Source organism: Puma concolor, chromosome B2 (genome assembly GCF_028749965.1).
Source record: "Puma concolor isolate L17-30 chromosome B2, mPumCon1.1.hap2, whole genome shotgun sequence".
In the NCBI taxonomy this organism is placed as follows: domain Eukaryota; kingdom Metazoa; phylum Chordata; class Mammalia; order Carnivora; family Felidae; genus Puma; species Puma concolor.
In genome coordinates this window covers 133,408,817-133,423,280 of record NC_141671.1, presented here as the reverse complement: position 1 = coordinate 133,423,280, position 14,464 = coordinate 133,408,817, and the positions used below count along the sequence as shown (strand labels likewise).

General features: G+C 37.2%; 2 protein-coding genes across 2 annotated transcripts in view; both read left to right on the top strand.

The window, feature by feature from the left end:
- EPM2A (EPM2A glucan phosphatase, laforin) overlaps positions 1-14,464 on the top strand; it is a 167,251-nt gene that overhangs the window by 3,520 nt on the left and 149,267 nt on the right. The gene's annotated exons all lie outside the window — the stretch shown is intronic.
- Positions 4,787-13,870, top strand: FBXO30 (F-box protein 30). Its single transcript, XM_025925370.2, has 2 exons — positions 4,787-7,066; positions 11,732-13,870. Exons 1-2 carry the CDS (start codon positions 5,045-5,047, stop codon positions 11,933-11,935), a joined length of 2,226 nt encoding a protein of 741 aa, XP_025781155.1. The 5' UTR covers positions 4,787-5,044; the 3' UTR covers positions 11,936-13,870.

Sequence of the window (14,464 nt, the reverse complement as noted above, 5' to 3'; positions counted from 1 at the left end):
GAACATATAACTTAGGTCCTCAGTAAATGTTTGAGCATTACTGACTTTTTATAGCTGGTACAGTGAGGTAATTTTGGCTCAGTCTGATTGTCTAATACTAGGTCTGTAAGGTTGTATTTTTTTGTGAAGTATGTAGACTCCCATGACATCAGGAATCTCATTTTGTTTTGGAATCCATTTGGCTCTTTCTTGTAGTATAATTCTTTCATTTATTCATGTTTCTAAAATAAGTGAAGCTCCAATTAGGCACAGTCTGGAATAAGGGAACACAAGAATGGATGAGACAGAGATGGTTCTGTCTCCTTCAGGAAGCTTGAAGTTTTCCTGTGCGGGTAGTTATTGAAGGATAACGATTTACTGAAAGAATTGCGACTGGTATTACCAAGGAAGAATGCAGAGTGTCCTGAGCCCACAGCATAATGTGAGATCCATACCTTGTCTTTGGTGTGTGGAAAGTAACATTTACGCTGTGACCTAAGATTTGAGGCGGGAGTTGGAGGGGAGGTGTGCGTGTGTGCATGGGTCTTGCCAGCAGAGACATACGTAGCAACAAGCTGCGTTGAGTGCTTTGGGCGACTTGACTTAGTGTTGTAACGTCATGCTAACTTGCAATGTTGTATGTATTTATCTCCTTACTTACTTTGATGAATTTGGAAAAATAAAGAAATGGGTTTTTGAGGGCAGTTATTTTTATGTCTAGAAATAGCCTTAAATGACAAGGCGTCATTTCACTGTATGGGAAAATGGCATGTCTTAAAAACTATTTTTATGGATTGCTTGTCAGTCAGAGAGTATGAGTTGGCCAAGAATTTCTGTTGGAGAAAATTGACACTATTGTAAAGCATTTAATCATTTACAAACATTTTGTAGTCTAATGAGACTTTTCCCAGTCATTCAATTTTAAGTGTAAATTAAAAGAGATGTTATATGGAATGTTAAGATTCTTTTTAAAGAGAGTTTAAGAAAACTTAATACTGAGTTTTCAATTAAGCTTATCTTTAATTTGAAGGCTCAGTTTTAGCAACTTGTTTTCTACTGAGTCTGCTGTGTCACTGTTCAACTGAGAAGTCAGGGACGGATGCTTTAAACCCATTTCACAGGATTTATGACCAATTATAAAATACTTTATGGAGGTATATTTAATTTGGTGGTGATCTTGATTAGAAAAAGAATGGATCTGGAAGTTTAAAATTTTTAAGCTGAGGATTCTACCCCAGAATACACTTTGGGTATTATCTAGTGCATTTTCTTAACTTATTTTTGAATATATTCACTTGTAAAATGGAATTAAACTTGATTCCTACTTTATATGGCCGTTTTGAGAATTGTTAAATTTGTATTCTTGTTCCATAAGTTTATACTGAGTATTACAAATGTAGTTATTTTAGGGGCGCCTGGGTGGCGCAGTCGGTTAAGCGTCCGACTTCAACCAGGTCAAGATCTCACGGTCCGTGAGTTCGAGCCCCGCGTCGGGCTCTGGGCTGATGGCTCGGAGCCTGGAGCCTGTTTCCGATTCTGTGTCTCCCTCTCTCTCTGCCCCTCCCCCGTTCATGCTCTGTCTCTGTCTGTCCCAAAAATAAATAAACGTTGAAAAAAAAAAATTAAAAAAAAAAAACAAAAACAAATGTAGTTATTTTAAAAGTAGTTTTAAACACTTATATTCAAAGTGAAGTTATGTGCTATTGTAATTACAAAGGACCAAAAAGACTTTCTTGACCACAGGGGTGACTAAGTGTTGGAATAAACTACAAGCAAAGTTGTGTAATCTCCATTCCTCAAATGACATCTTAAAATTGGATCACCAGTTACTGAAGTGTACTGCCTATTTTCTTCAGCTTTTATGAGTAAACATATCTGTTGTCCGTGTGCATTGATCAGATACAGACGTAAATCCTAGCTCTGCCACTTACTGGGTGGATGACCTTGGGCAAGTCACTTAAACCTTTTTGAACCTCAGTTTCCTCTGGGTTGTTGTGAGTGTTAAGGGACATTACATGAAATGATATACATCAGGGATAAAATTGGTACATAATTAGTGTTTTTTTTTCCTTCGAAGTCTACTTCAGTAAATAAATATTGTAGACTCATTGCTGTGGCTGCTTCTGTTTCTTTTTATTTTTTTAAAAACATTTTTCTTATTCCGAGGGGAGTAGTGTGGAACAAACTATTGTGAAGCTTGAGAGCCCTTCTACATCTTCCTTTCAAAGTTCTCGCTGTTTTGCATTTAACTTAGTTGTTTGTAGCAGTTGCTATTTTAGAATTAAGTGATGTTTTTGAGATGTGTTCTGCCTGTGTGGTCATGTGATGTGCACATAACATAAAGTGTTTCTACGAGTTATGAGAGCAGTGGTCACTTCTTTAGAACTGCGTGTATTTTTAGGTTCTCTCTTGGTAACAGTCAAGCTTATAACCCCTCAGCACGTGAGAAGAACTCAGTCTTATTGCAAAATAAGAAAGCTACAGCTGTTTTCACAATCTAATCACTCTGTAAAATTTGTCTTAATTCTTACTAACATTTCTCTTTGAACCTCTGCTCAATTTACAAACGTTTGTCATCATTAGTCTTGTCATTTCTTCTATTATGACTCTGTGAGCATGTGTGCGTTTAACATACAGGTTCTGTCTTAACCTGTAAAACTTATGGGGATAAACATGCAGAAGTATTTAACTCATAATTTGTAATTTTTAAACACAATTTAAAGATACAGTTTTCTTGTTAAATGTGTGCTTTGGTTTTTACCCTCCAGGCATCAGTAAGTGCCATAATACCAACTCAGAAATTTTTCCACTTAATCAAGAGCTCTGTCAGTATTAGGTAGACTTTTGTTATTGTTTGGCAAAAATCAACCCTGGACTGGAGAAAAATAAAAAGCAAATTTGGGAGTAGTTAGTTTACATTAGCCACCTGGAACCCAGGTAGAATTTATGGAAAAATATGTCAGAGAGCTAGTAATCTTTTATGCCCTGAAGTGAAGAAAATAGGCTAAGAATCGACTTCTTACCCAGAAAATTATTATCTATTACAATGTAATTTAATTTGGGAAATGTTGAGATGAGTTGCTTGTGCATGTAGAAGTAGAGATGTATAATAAGCAATCGGCTGTACAGATCTAAAGTTTGTAAGAGGGGTCCGGGCAAGTGGTATAGATTAGTTTTCAGCATATGGGTGGTAATTGAAGCTTTTGAGAAATTGAGAGCACCCAAGGGGAATGTATAGAATGAGCAAGAAATGACATGCTCCCTGAAGAAGAGAAATATTTTAGAAGAAAAGATTAAAGAATAATCAAAGAGATGGGGGCGGGGGGCGCACGAAATCAGGGAAATGTGACATCTTGAAAACTATAGGAAAGATAAGTATGTCAAAAGGGAGGGAATAGTCAGCATAATAAAGGAAATGGCCAAGGAAGGTGAGGTCTGGAAAAAATGCCCTTTGGATTTAGCATTGAGGATCTCAGAGCCATTTTAATGACTGGTGGTAAAAATAAAGACCGATTAGAGGGCAGAAGAGTACATGGGAGAGTTGAAGGTTTGTTTTTGTTTTCTTCCCTTCTGAAAGCTTGACTAGGAAAAAAGAATAGTAGTAGAAGGAGGATATTGTTTTATTATTTAGGTTTTTAAAGATGAAATAGTTTTTTAAGTTTTTACTGCTCATAGGAACAAGTCAATAAAGATGTTGAAGATTAGAGAAAAAAAATACAGTGCATAGTGTCAGTAATTATATCAGTATATTTTGCTGATGTTTTCTCTTATTTTTGTATAAAATTTTTCTTGATAAAGGCAGGGAAGACCATTAGGTATCTGTAAACCCCTCCTAATGTTTTATAGATACTATTTCTTTGCTAAAATCCTCAGTGACTTCCTATTACTTAAAGTCTGACCTCCTGAGAGTAGCATATAGCGCAGTCTTAATGATTTGCTTTATTTCTACTATCCTGCCTCATCTCCCACAGCTATGTAGTGTTTCACCTTATGATCCAGCAACACTAGGAAACTTCAAGTTCCCTGAATATGTTTTGCCAATTCTTACTTTTCTGTATTTACATGTCATTACTTCAACATTGAATACTTCCCTACCTTTCCAAGTGTCCCCTCCTATGCTTAAGATTTCCCGTCTTTCAAGACTACTGTGAATTCTCTAGCCCCTACCATGCTGATAATTACGTTCTCCGTGTTACCATTCTACTTCTGTCAAATCGGTCACATAATGATGTGACATGATTTTTACTGTTGTGTCTCTGACCTGCTGTAGTTCATTGAGAGGAGGCACCACGTCTTACTAATAATCTCTATATTGCCACACCAAACACAGTGCCTGGTGCATACTAGTTAAACAATAAATAGATGTTTGATGAATGAATGGAAACTGTGACCCTCAGAAGTAAGTGATTTGCCCATAACCACCAACTGAACTGGAACTTGGGTTTTGTGGGTAAATTCCCTCTGTGTTCTAATTAAGGCTCACTATGGTGATCACTATGTAGAAGGAGTGATCAATAGATGAAATCCTAAATGAATTCATATATTTAGAGGGAATAAAACAAAAGCTTCTAATACTTTTAGTTAAGTATATTCATGAAATTCAGATCATTCCCTTTTAAGAAATGATGAGATTTCTGCAGTCTGGGTGCTTCAGAATCAGTCTTAAAAAAATAAAAGCTAAAACATTCTTGGAATTTAGAAGTTAGACATGCATTAATTTGTTTTTGGCATCAATTTATATACTACACAGTATACTAGAATTCAAGTATTATATTTTGAAACATATAAGAGGTCAACATAAAGAGGTCAACTCTTTAGGCATATTGTTTTATGATCTATGAAAATGAACTGCGGTTCTTTGAAGTGCTTAAGTTGTTTCAAGACGGACTGATTGTATATAAAGTAAACTTGTTAAATATGTTTATTTTATGTATTTCATCTTGCAGTAAGTCAGTACACCTTTATGACTTGATTTATATTATTCAACAATTTTTAAAAATCGACGACTTTTTGCCTAACTTCTTATCTTTTTTCCATCTCAACAACTAGAGCTGGACTGGCCATTATGGAGGAGGAGCTGCAGCATTCACACTGTGTGACTTGTGTCAGTAGACGGTGTATGATCAGACCGGAGCCTGGGATTTCCTGTGACTTGATTGGTTGTCCACTGGTTTGTGGAGCAGTTTTCCATTCTTGTAAAGCTGATGAGCATCGACTTTTATGTCCATTTGAACGAGTGCCTTGCTTAAATAGTGATTTCGGATGTCCGTTTACAATGGCTCGAAATAAAGTTGCTGAACATCTGGAAATGTGTCCTGCAAGTGTGGTGTGCTGTACTATGGAGTGGAACCGATGGCCAGTTAGTTACGCAGATCGGAAATCGTATGAAAATCTAAGCAGAGATGTCGATGAAGTGGCACAATTAGATATGGCCTTGGCCCTTCAAGACCAAAGGATGCTCTTAGAGTCTCTCAAAGTAGCCACCATGATGTCAAAAGCAACTGATAAAGTGGCAGAACCTAGAGAACAAATCTCAGTTAAATCAAGTGTCCCGGAAATACCACATACTAATGGTTTGGTATCTGTTGATGAAGAATCTTATGGTGCACTTTATCAAGCTACTGTAGAAACAACCAGAAGTTTGGCTGCTGCCTTAGATATCCTGAATACCGCCACAAGAGACATTGGCATGTTAAGTACAAGTCTTTGTGCTTCCCCAAATGAAGTGAATGAAGAGCAAAATGCCAGAGAAAGCTTGCAGAATAGACACTTGAAAGACCAGGACCATCTTTATGAGGAGGAGATAGGAGCAGTAGGTGGAATTGATCATAATGACACAAGTCTGAATTTCCAGTCTGAACAAAATGGCTCAAGTGATTTATTGTATGACTCGAACACCAGTTCTTATGGCGCTTCTGCTCTTTGTAATGGCTTTTCTTTGGAAAATATATGTACACAGGCCATAGACCAAAGTCAGAAATTACATGGTGATTCAAAACAAAGTAACTTAACAAATGGAGAATGTATAGCATCAGATGGCACTTCAGATCCTTCCAGTTCACTTTCAGTAGCAGCACAACTTAATGCTTTGCCTAATGGCACAGTTCAGCACATCCTCATGCCAGATGGTGAGGATGAAGGAGAATTGTGTTGGAGAAAAGTAGACTTAGGGGATTTGAGGAATGTGGATGTCTTATCTTTCAGTCATCCTCCTTCATTCAAATTTCTTTCTAATTCATGTTGGTCCAAACCAAAAGAAGATAAAGCAGTAGATACATCAGATTTGGAAGTTGCAGAAGATCCAATGGGCCTCCAAGGAATAGATCTAATCACAGCAGCATTACTGTTTTGTCTAGGAGATTCTCCAGGTGGGAGGGGTATATCTGATAGTCGCATGGTTGATGTATATCGCATTGATTTTGGGACTCAGACTTTTTCCCTTCCATCTGCAATATTAGCTACAAATACAATGGTTGGGGAGATAGCTTCAGCTTCTGCTTGTGATCATGCCAATCCACAGCTTTCAAATCCAAGTCCTTTTCAGACACTTGGGCTGGATTTAGTATTGGAATGTGTCGCTAGGTATCAACCCAAGCAGCGTTCAATGTTTACATTTGTTTGTGGACAGTTATTTAGAAGAAAAGAATTTTCTTCCCATTTTAAGAATGTGCATGGTGACATTCATGCTGGACTCAATGGCTGGATGGAACAGAGGTGTCCTTTAGCATATTATGGTTGTACCTACTCTCAGCGTAGATTTTGTCCATCAACCCAAGGAGCAAAGATTATACATGACCGCCATTTGAGGTCATTTGGAGTTCAGCCTTGTGTATCTACAGTTTTAGTGGAGCCTGCTAGAAACTGTGTGTTGGGATTACATAGTGACCATCTAAGTAGTCTTCCTTTTGAGGTCCTACAACATATTGCAGGCTTTCTTGATGGCTTCAGTTTATGCCAGCTCTCATGTGTATCCAAGTTAATGAGGGATGTATGTGGCAGCCTGCTTCAGTCGCGTGGAATGGTCATACTGCAGTGGGGGAAAAAGAAGTATCCAGAAGGAAATTCATCATGGCAAATAAAAGAAAAGGTTAGTTTAATCTCAACTGTATCATCTCCTTAATTGACATATGGTAGACACTTAATGTTGCACAATTAATAAAATTAAGATCTTGTTGAAAAATTGACCGTTCTTCAATCTAACAGACTTTTTAAACATAATGATAGTTAATAGAAAACTAGGCTAGAATTGTTTGTCATAATCACATATTTACTGCAGACATCCCAGTATTGGGTTCTAATTTGGCATTCTGATGTGTAAGAGGCCACTTGTGTTTTTTTAGTTGAGCAGTTCTGTCCTTATTCAATTCTTCCGTAACAACTCCTTTTGAATCCATGTTAACCACCTTCTATTTTGAGTTCCATCTGAAACATTTTCACTATAGGACGATGAAGGAAGCGAGGACAAGGTTTTTCACTGCTTACAATTGGCAGTTTCTCTCCATTCCTAGCAATTTCTTTCTTAGAATTTGGTTATTTCAGGTAGAACTTAAATAGGGAGAGATGAAAAAAGTTACAAGTGCTTCTATTAGTAAGTGATCAGTGGAGTATTTGGGGGGATAGAGAGCATAAATGGATAGATGTGGAAATGTGTTAGGTTGAAGTGAGGTAAGAGTAGGGTAGTTGGACTTGATACTAGGGGTGGGGGCTCTGGATGTAGGACTGTACAAGAGAGTGTTGCATATTGGAGACTTGTGCTGGGGATTGAGGCCGACCTGGGAACGAATCCTGGCTCCACCATTTTCTCTTGTGAAAAGTCTACTTCCGTCCACCTTCTTTTTATCTTTATAATTTTTTAATTATTTTTTTAAAGTAATTTTTATGCCCATCATGGGGCTCAAACTCACAACGTTGAGATCAAGAGTCGCATGCTCTACCGACTGAGCCACCTGGGGCCCCTACTTTTGCCCACTTTCTGAGGTACCATCTAAGAGAAACTAGAAGGCATTACAAGTATCTTCTATTGCAGATTTTCATTTTAGAACATTTATAATGTGACATTTTGCATTTTATAAAGTGGAAGAATCTTCACCTGGGTTGCACAGGTTTCAAATCTCTAGCTACTTTGTTCTTACCCTTAGGTTTTCTCTGACTTTTATTCATTTGCTTCAGTTTTTCAGAATAGAATTCTACATCTTTTGTGCTCTCGTGAAGCTTTGACCAACAAATGAATACACTATTTTATCATTTTTTCCCAAATGGGAATTCTAGTGGCAGAAGGTTTCATACTTGCTGTGTACCTGCATACACATACAGGTGACATGGTGTCTTTCTCCCATTCGGGATGGGATACTCTGAGCGTGGTCTCTTTTTGTCCTTGCTCATTAGTATTGACCTATGAGGTAACATTCTTTCTGGGAATTCTGTTCCTGCAGAAAATCTCATCTACTCTTGGAGTTTAAATTGCCATCATTTACGCAGAGTACTCCCACATCTGTATCCTGGCTGCTTTCTCCTGAACTCTAGACTGTACAAGCATCTCCTGGACATTTCCACTTGACTGTCTCACAGGGCCATCAAACTCAGCATGTCCAACCTACTCTACATCTCTATCCCCCCTAATCTCAGCAGGTGGCCTTATCATCTTATCAGATTGCCTAAACTAGGAGTTTGGGAGGTAGGGTTGACTTCTTTTTCCCCCCTTTATTTCCACGTCTACGTAATCACAAAGTCTTCCTGAGTCTCCCTTCTTCATACCACTCTGGTTTGTTTATTGTTTCCACTGCCATTTCTTTAGCTCTGTCCCCTTCGGCTCTCTCTTGCTTACCGCAAGAGAGCCTAACTGGGTTTCTGTTCCTAATTGGGTCCTTCTCCAGCATATTCTCTCCATAAGGACTAGAGTGAGAAATATTTTCTTGTTTTAAGTATATTTTTTAATGTTTCATTGTTAGAGAGAGGTGGGGGGGAAGGGCAGAGGGGGGTGGACAGAAGATCCAAATTGGGCTCTGAGTTGACAGGTTGACAGGAGCAAGTCCAGTGTGGGGATCAAACTCACAAATGGCGAGATCATGACCTGAGCTGAAGTCAGATGCTCAATCGGCTGAGCCACCCAGGCACCTTAGAAATATATATGTATTTTTTCAAATGTTTATTAATTTTTGAGAGAGAGAGAGAGAGAGACAGCATGAGCAGGGCGCGAGGGCAGGTTGAGAGGGAGACACAGGACCTGAAGCAGGCTCCAGGCTCTGAGCTGTCAGCACAGAGCCCGACGTGGGGCTCGAACTCACGGTGACATCATGACTTGATCTGTCTCTCTGCCCCTCCCCCACTCACAGTCTGTCTCTCAAAAATGAATAAACATTAAAAAAAAATTAAAAAAAAAACAAGATACTTTGGGGCACCTGGGTGGCTCAGTCAGGTGAGTGTCTGACTTTGGCTCAGGTCATGATCTCACCATTCGTGAGTCAAGCCCTGCATCAGGCTCTGTGCTGAATGTCCAGAGCCTGGAGCCTGCTTCGGATTCTGTGTCCCCCTCTCTCTCTGCCCCTCCCCTGCTCATGTTCTGTCTTTCTGTGTCTCTCAAAAATAAATCAACATTGAGAAAAAATTTAAAAAACAAAAAAACTTCCATGTTTGTTTATTGTTCCAGGATAGAGAAAGATTCCTTAATGAAACATTTAAGACTTTTTTATAATCTCAAATTGTAAGATTCGTATTATAAATCTTATGTCTTCAGTTTCCTCTTGTTCTTATATTCCACCTATGTTGATTTACTTAACAGTTTCCTGATGTTTTCTTTCTTGTGTTCTTCACTTACAGCCTTCGAGTATGTTGTCCCTAACACAATACCTACATTTGAACATATGCAATATGCCTGACAGTATGCTAATAAGCATTTTACTTCTGTTAATTTATTTGATCTACTGTCCCTATTTTATGGATGAAGAAACTTAAGTTTAGAGAAGTTAAGTAACTTGTCCAACTAATTGATGCATTCAGACCTAGGGAACCTGTCTCTGGAACTTGCGTTCTTCATCTTCTCACTATATTTCCTGCTTACTCTACAGATCTTACTTCCTCAGGAAAGCCTTCTGGAATCCCCACCCCACACTGAAGCCTTCAGGGAGGTGCGCTGCTCTGTGTTCGTGTGGCGCCTGGTTATGTTCCCCTACTAGAGCACTCTGCTGTTTTGTAATTCACTGATGAATTGTCAGGTCTTTTTCATCAGACTGTAAGTTCCTTGAGAAGTGAGACTCTGGGAACTAAAATATCTACTGCCTAGCACAGCATCGCCATATAGCAGGCACTAATGTACTTGAGGAATACTTTTGAAAGAACAACTGGCCCATGACTAAGAAACCTTGTCATCAGGAGGTGGGAATCATCCAGTTTTTCCTGAGTTTGTTTCACCAGACTCTTAATTAATTGTGTGGAAGTAGGGAGGCTGTCTGCCACCATTGAATCTTAAACGAATTTGTTCTGCTGAAGTTTAACAAAACTCCTAATTCTTCCTCTAGTTTCATAGCTATAGGGGATTGTAAGGGATGCTGATGACATTTGTAATGTCTGTTGGTAGCTGCTCTCTCAGACTCATAGGAAATAACTCCATGCAGGAGGAATGGTTGGTATAACCCCAAGGGATACAGGGAGTAAGTACCCTCTGTGCTGAACAGCGGTGACCTCTATCGCCAGCTGACAACTAAGTGTTCCCACAGAATTTGAAGGCATCTGGCCACCCTGGAAGACATTGCCCTCCTTACCTGAGAAGCTCTAATGAGTGAGTGCTGAGGTCTTTTCTGAAATCTGCTACTTTCTAGAGTTATCTGCTGTTTATATTGTATTCAGTGTTCTTTCACATGTGCCTGTTGATGAGCTTAGCTAGAATGCCTAGGCCTGATCTGTCCCATTCATGCTTGTTACCTGAGTCTGTCCTCCATTCTTGCTTGTCACCTATGTTCAGGTAGCTTTATATTTAGAACTGTAAAGATGAGAAGGGGTCACAACTGTCATTGCTAGACCAATAAGGTAACATTGTTCAGGGCTTGGAGCTGTTGAGTGAGCAAAAGGGGAAGTAGCCCATATTTTTGCCAATAGACACACGAATAGGGATAGCAAGTGGATATTTTGCCTAGAAATGCATTTTACAATGATCTGGAATAAAATTTGACTCATTTTACAAAAGCTTTCTTATGTAAATTTTTTAGAAACATTTTGAATAAATTGAAGTACCTGTATTCATGAATATTACGAAGCACCTTGGGTACTTCTAAATAGTGTATTTTTTGGCATACTTCATATAGTGTAATAGGAATGGGAGAAACACTTGGGGAAAAAAATAATAATGTGTGTTGTCAGCATCTGCAGACTCTGAATAGTTCTCTGTGGCCAATTGGATAGGATGAAAGAATGTACAATATATTATTTTAGGAAGTAGCTCTGAATTAACAACGTTATGATTTTTTAAAAATTGCTTAATAAGTCTAGTTGGATGTAGTTTTTAATGTTGAGTTTTTTCTTTTATTATTTTTGGTTACTGCATTTATTGAGATCATGATGTCATAGAAGTGATTTACAGGTATTTGATAAACAGATTTGCCTCCAAATGGATTTACTCATTTACAGTTTTGTAGCTAACTGCTTGAAACATTATATTGGCTATTTCTCTCACAGTACAAATGTCTGCAGTTGGACCAAGAAGTGTATTTTGATACTTGTAAATTGACTTGTTTAAATCTGAAGTAGAATTTTCTTTTAGGTATGGCGATTCAGTACTGCATTTTGTTCTGTAAATGAATGGAAATTTGCTGACATCCTAAGCATGGCTGACCACTTGAAGAAATGCAGTTACAATGTTGTAGAGAAACGGGAGGAAGCAATCCCACTGCCGTGTATGTGTGTGACAAGAGAACTCACTAAAGAAGGACGTTCACTTCGCTCAGTTTTAAAACCTGTACTTTAGAGACTGTAACTCCACTTGCACATACATGCAAGCACCTAGTATAATTTGTTTGTCATATGTGACACTTTATTGTATTAAAGATTACAACTAGCTAAATTTATTGCCACTATGTATATAATGTTTTGAAGTGACATATATTTTTATAAAGTCCTGTTTAGTTGGAAAAAAGCTGCCTTAATGTTTGAAATGTGTGAAATTTTTGGAACTTGCTGGACAGGGTGATTTAATTTTTAGCTACATAATTTTCAGAACTAGTATTTTTAATGGTGTGCATATTTTGGTTTTTAAATTTTTTGCTTCTTAAACTAACAAGATCCTGACCAAACAATTTATTCCTCATGTTTTCTGTGGGTTATAACCCATGCATTCAAAAAGCAAAACTTTGAATCAAATTTTTTCAGCATTTGTTTTTCAGATGAAAACATTCAATTGCTTAAGGACTGCTGTAAGATCATTATAAGATTTTTATTTTCTAGCGCTCCCCTTATACAATTGTTGATACACAGATGATCTTTAATATATATTTAGGTAATATTTAAAATCATGACAGATGTTTGCTAATGCATTTATCATGTTTTAAAAAGACTCACAAAAATATTTTCACCTTATATATTTGCAGCTCTCATACAGAGAATGACCGACCATATGCAACTTTTCGTTTTTGTTAGACACCGCATCCAAAGACTCATGGCAGTGTGTTTTATGACAGGTTAAAGTGAAAACAAAAAGCCTGTGAATTTATTTTAATTTGAAACTGTTCATCATACTCTGCATTTGCTAGGTTTCTGATATTTGGAGAGAAGAAAATATACCTCATTTAAAGTTTGGGTTGGGCACATTGTGTGAATAAATTTCAAATATTCAGAATGCAAAGGGCTTAACTAAGCATTTAAAATTTTGCCTTTTTATAAATCACAACTATATTGTTTTAAGACGTTTAACAATGTGAAATTTGGTGTCTTTGTAAGATGACAATCATGAAATGGAGAAACCTGTCTTGGTTGACAATCTCTTTAAAACATTTCCAAGTTTATTTCCCGTAGACTTCTCTACCAAAATAGTAAGAATTGCATCTTTGTGTAAAGATCAAGGTATAACAGAAAAATACTCAAAGTCTTATTGTTGAGGTACTTTATTATAGTTTTCAAATTGATATACATCATAATTCACCTGATGTTAATTAATCAGTTTAAAAAAATGAATATACGGTGTCAGTATTTAGAAATAAATTGCAAAGATAGGGACATATACTTAAATAATTTGTTTTAAGTAACTCCTGGCATTTAGTAGTCTGAAATGGTGACAAGTTACTTTGCTATAAAACATCAAACTTCTCTTACGTTTTCTTACATTTGTCCCTGAGAATGCTCTATTGTTATTAGGGTCTTGATTACCATATATGGCAATCAGACTGGGCAGAGGTGTTCCTTGGGCAGTAGCAAAAAAACTCTCAACTACTTAAGACTTCTTTTGGTTGGATCACATCCTTATTACAGTTGCAAATATAGCATTAAAGGCTAATCAGTTGTTTTGCCTCACCTGTCATTTTAATTAATAGAATAATTATTTCTCCATGTTGAAACTTCAACTGTGAGATTGAATTCTATACTATTTCTGTGAAAAAAGTCAGAAATATGATGTCAAATACTGTAAAATATAACTCTGCCTTTTAAAGTTTTGCTGAAGAATGTGTCTGGTTAGGATAGCACAAACATTAACTTTTTGTTTTATGGTTGTGCTTGTTTGGTTTTTAAGTTTAGACTTTTTGTTTCCACACTGGATCATGAGATATTTAACAGTTTTCCACCTTATATTTCTTTTACACATCTTTGGCTGTTTTCTTTTTTGTTTGTTATGCCACCATATGATTTTGTTAAAATGTTTTCTTTGTGCAGCATTTGTTCAAATTCTAATAAAATTAATATTTTCCCTTTATGTGGCTCAGTAACTTAAAAAGAAAAACTTTCTTTGAAATAAACTTTTAATACTTGTTTGAGAAATTCCAAACACAGTGTTTCTAATAAGTGTACATTTTGTGCATGTTGTAAAAGTTTGTTGATTATCATTGCTCACCCTTGTTTTACTGGTGGGCATTTTTTTTTTTTTTTTTATAATATGGAAAACTCATTGACTTTCTGTGCCTTTTCAGTGTCTTCCTGAAATTAGTCTCATCTAGGGGTATTGAAAGGCTGAAGAGTTTCTGGCTATATTGTTTTTCTAAAACTTGTAATGGGAACAATCTATCTAGGTGTTTAAGCGTGAAAAGGTTTGTATGTCAGTTGTCATTTGAGAGTCTGTTGATTTCTTAGTTTTTTCTGACCAAGATAAAGGGCAGGTGTCAGGATGGAAGGAAATACCTGTATTAAGTTTTATCTGCTGCCTCCTTCCCTAGAACTGCATGTCTCTGTTTTTCTCATTCTCTCTCTATCTTTTCTGTCTCTGTAATTGCCTTTTGAGACTCACAGGTCACTTAACAGTAGGGGTTCCTAGGATCATCTGGGAATTTGTTAGAAATGCAGATTCTTGGGT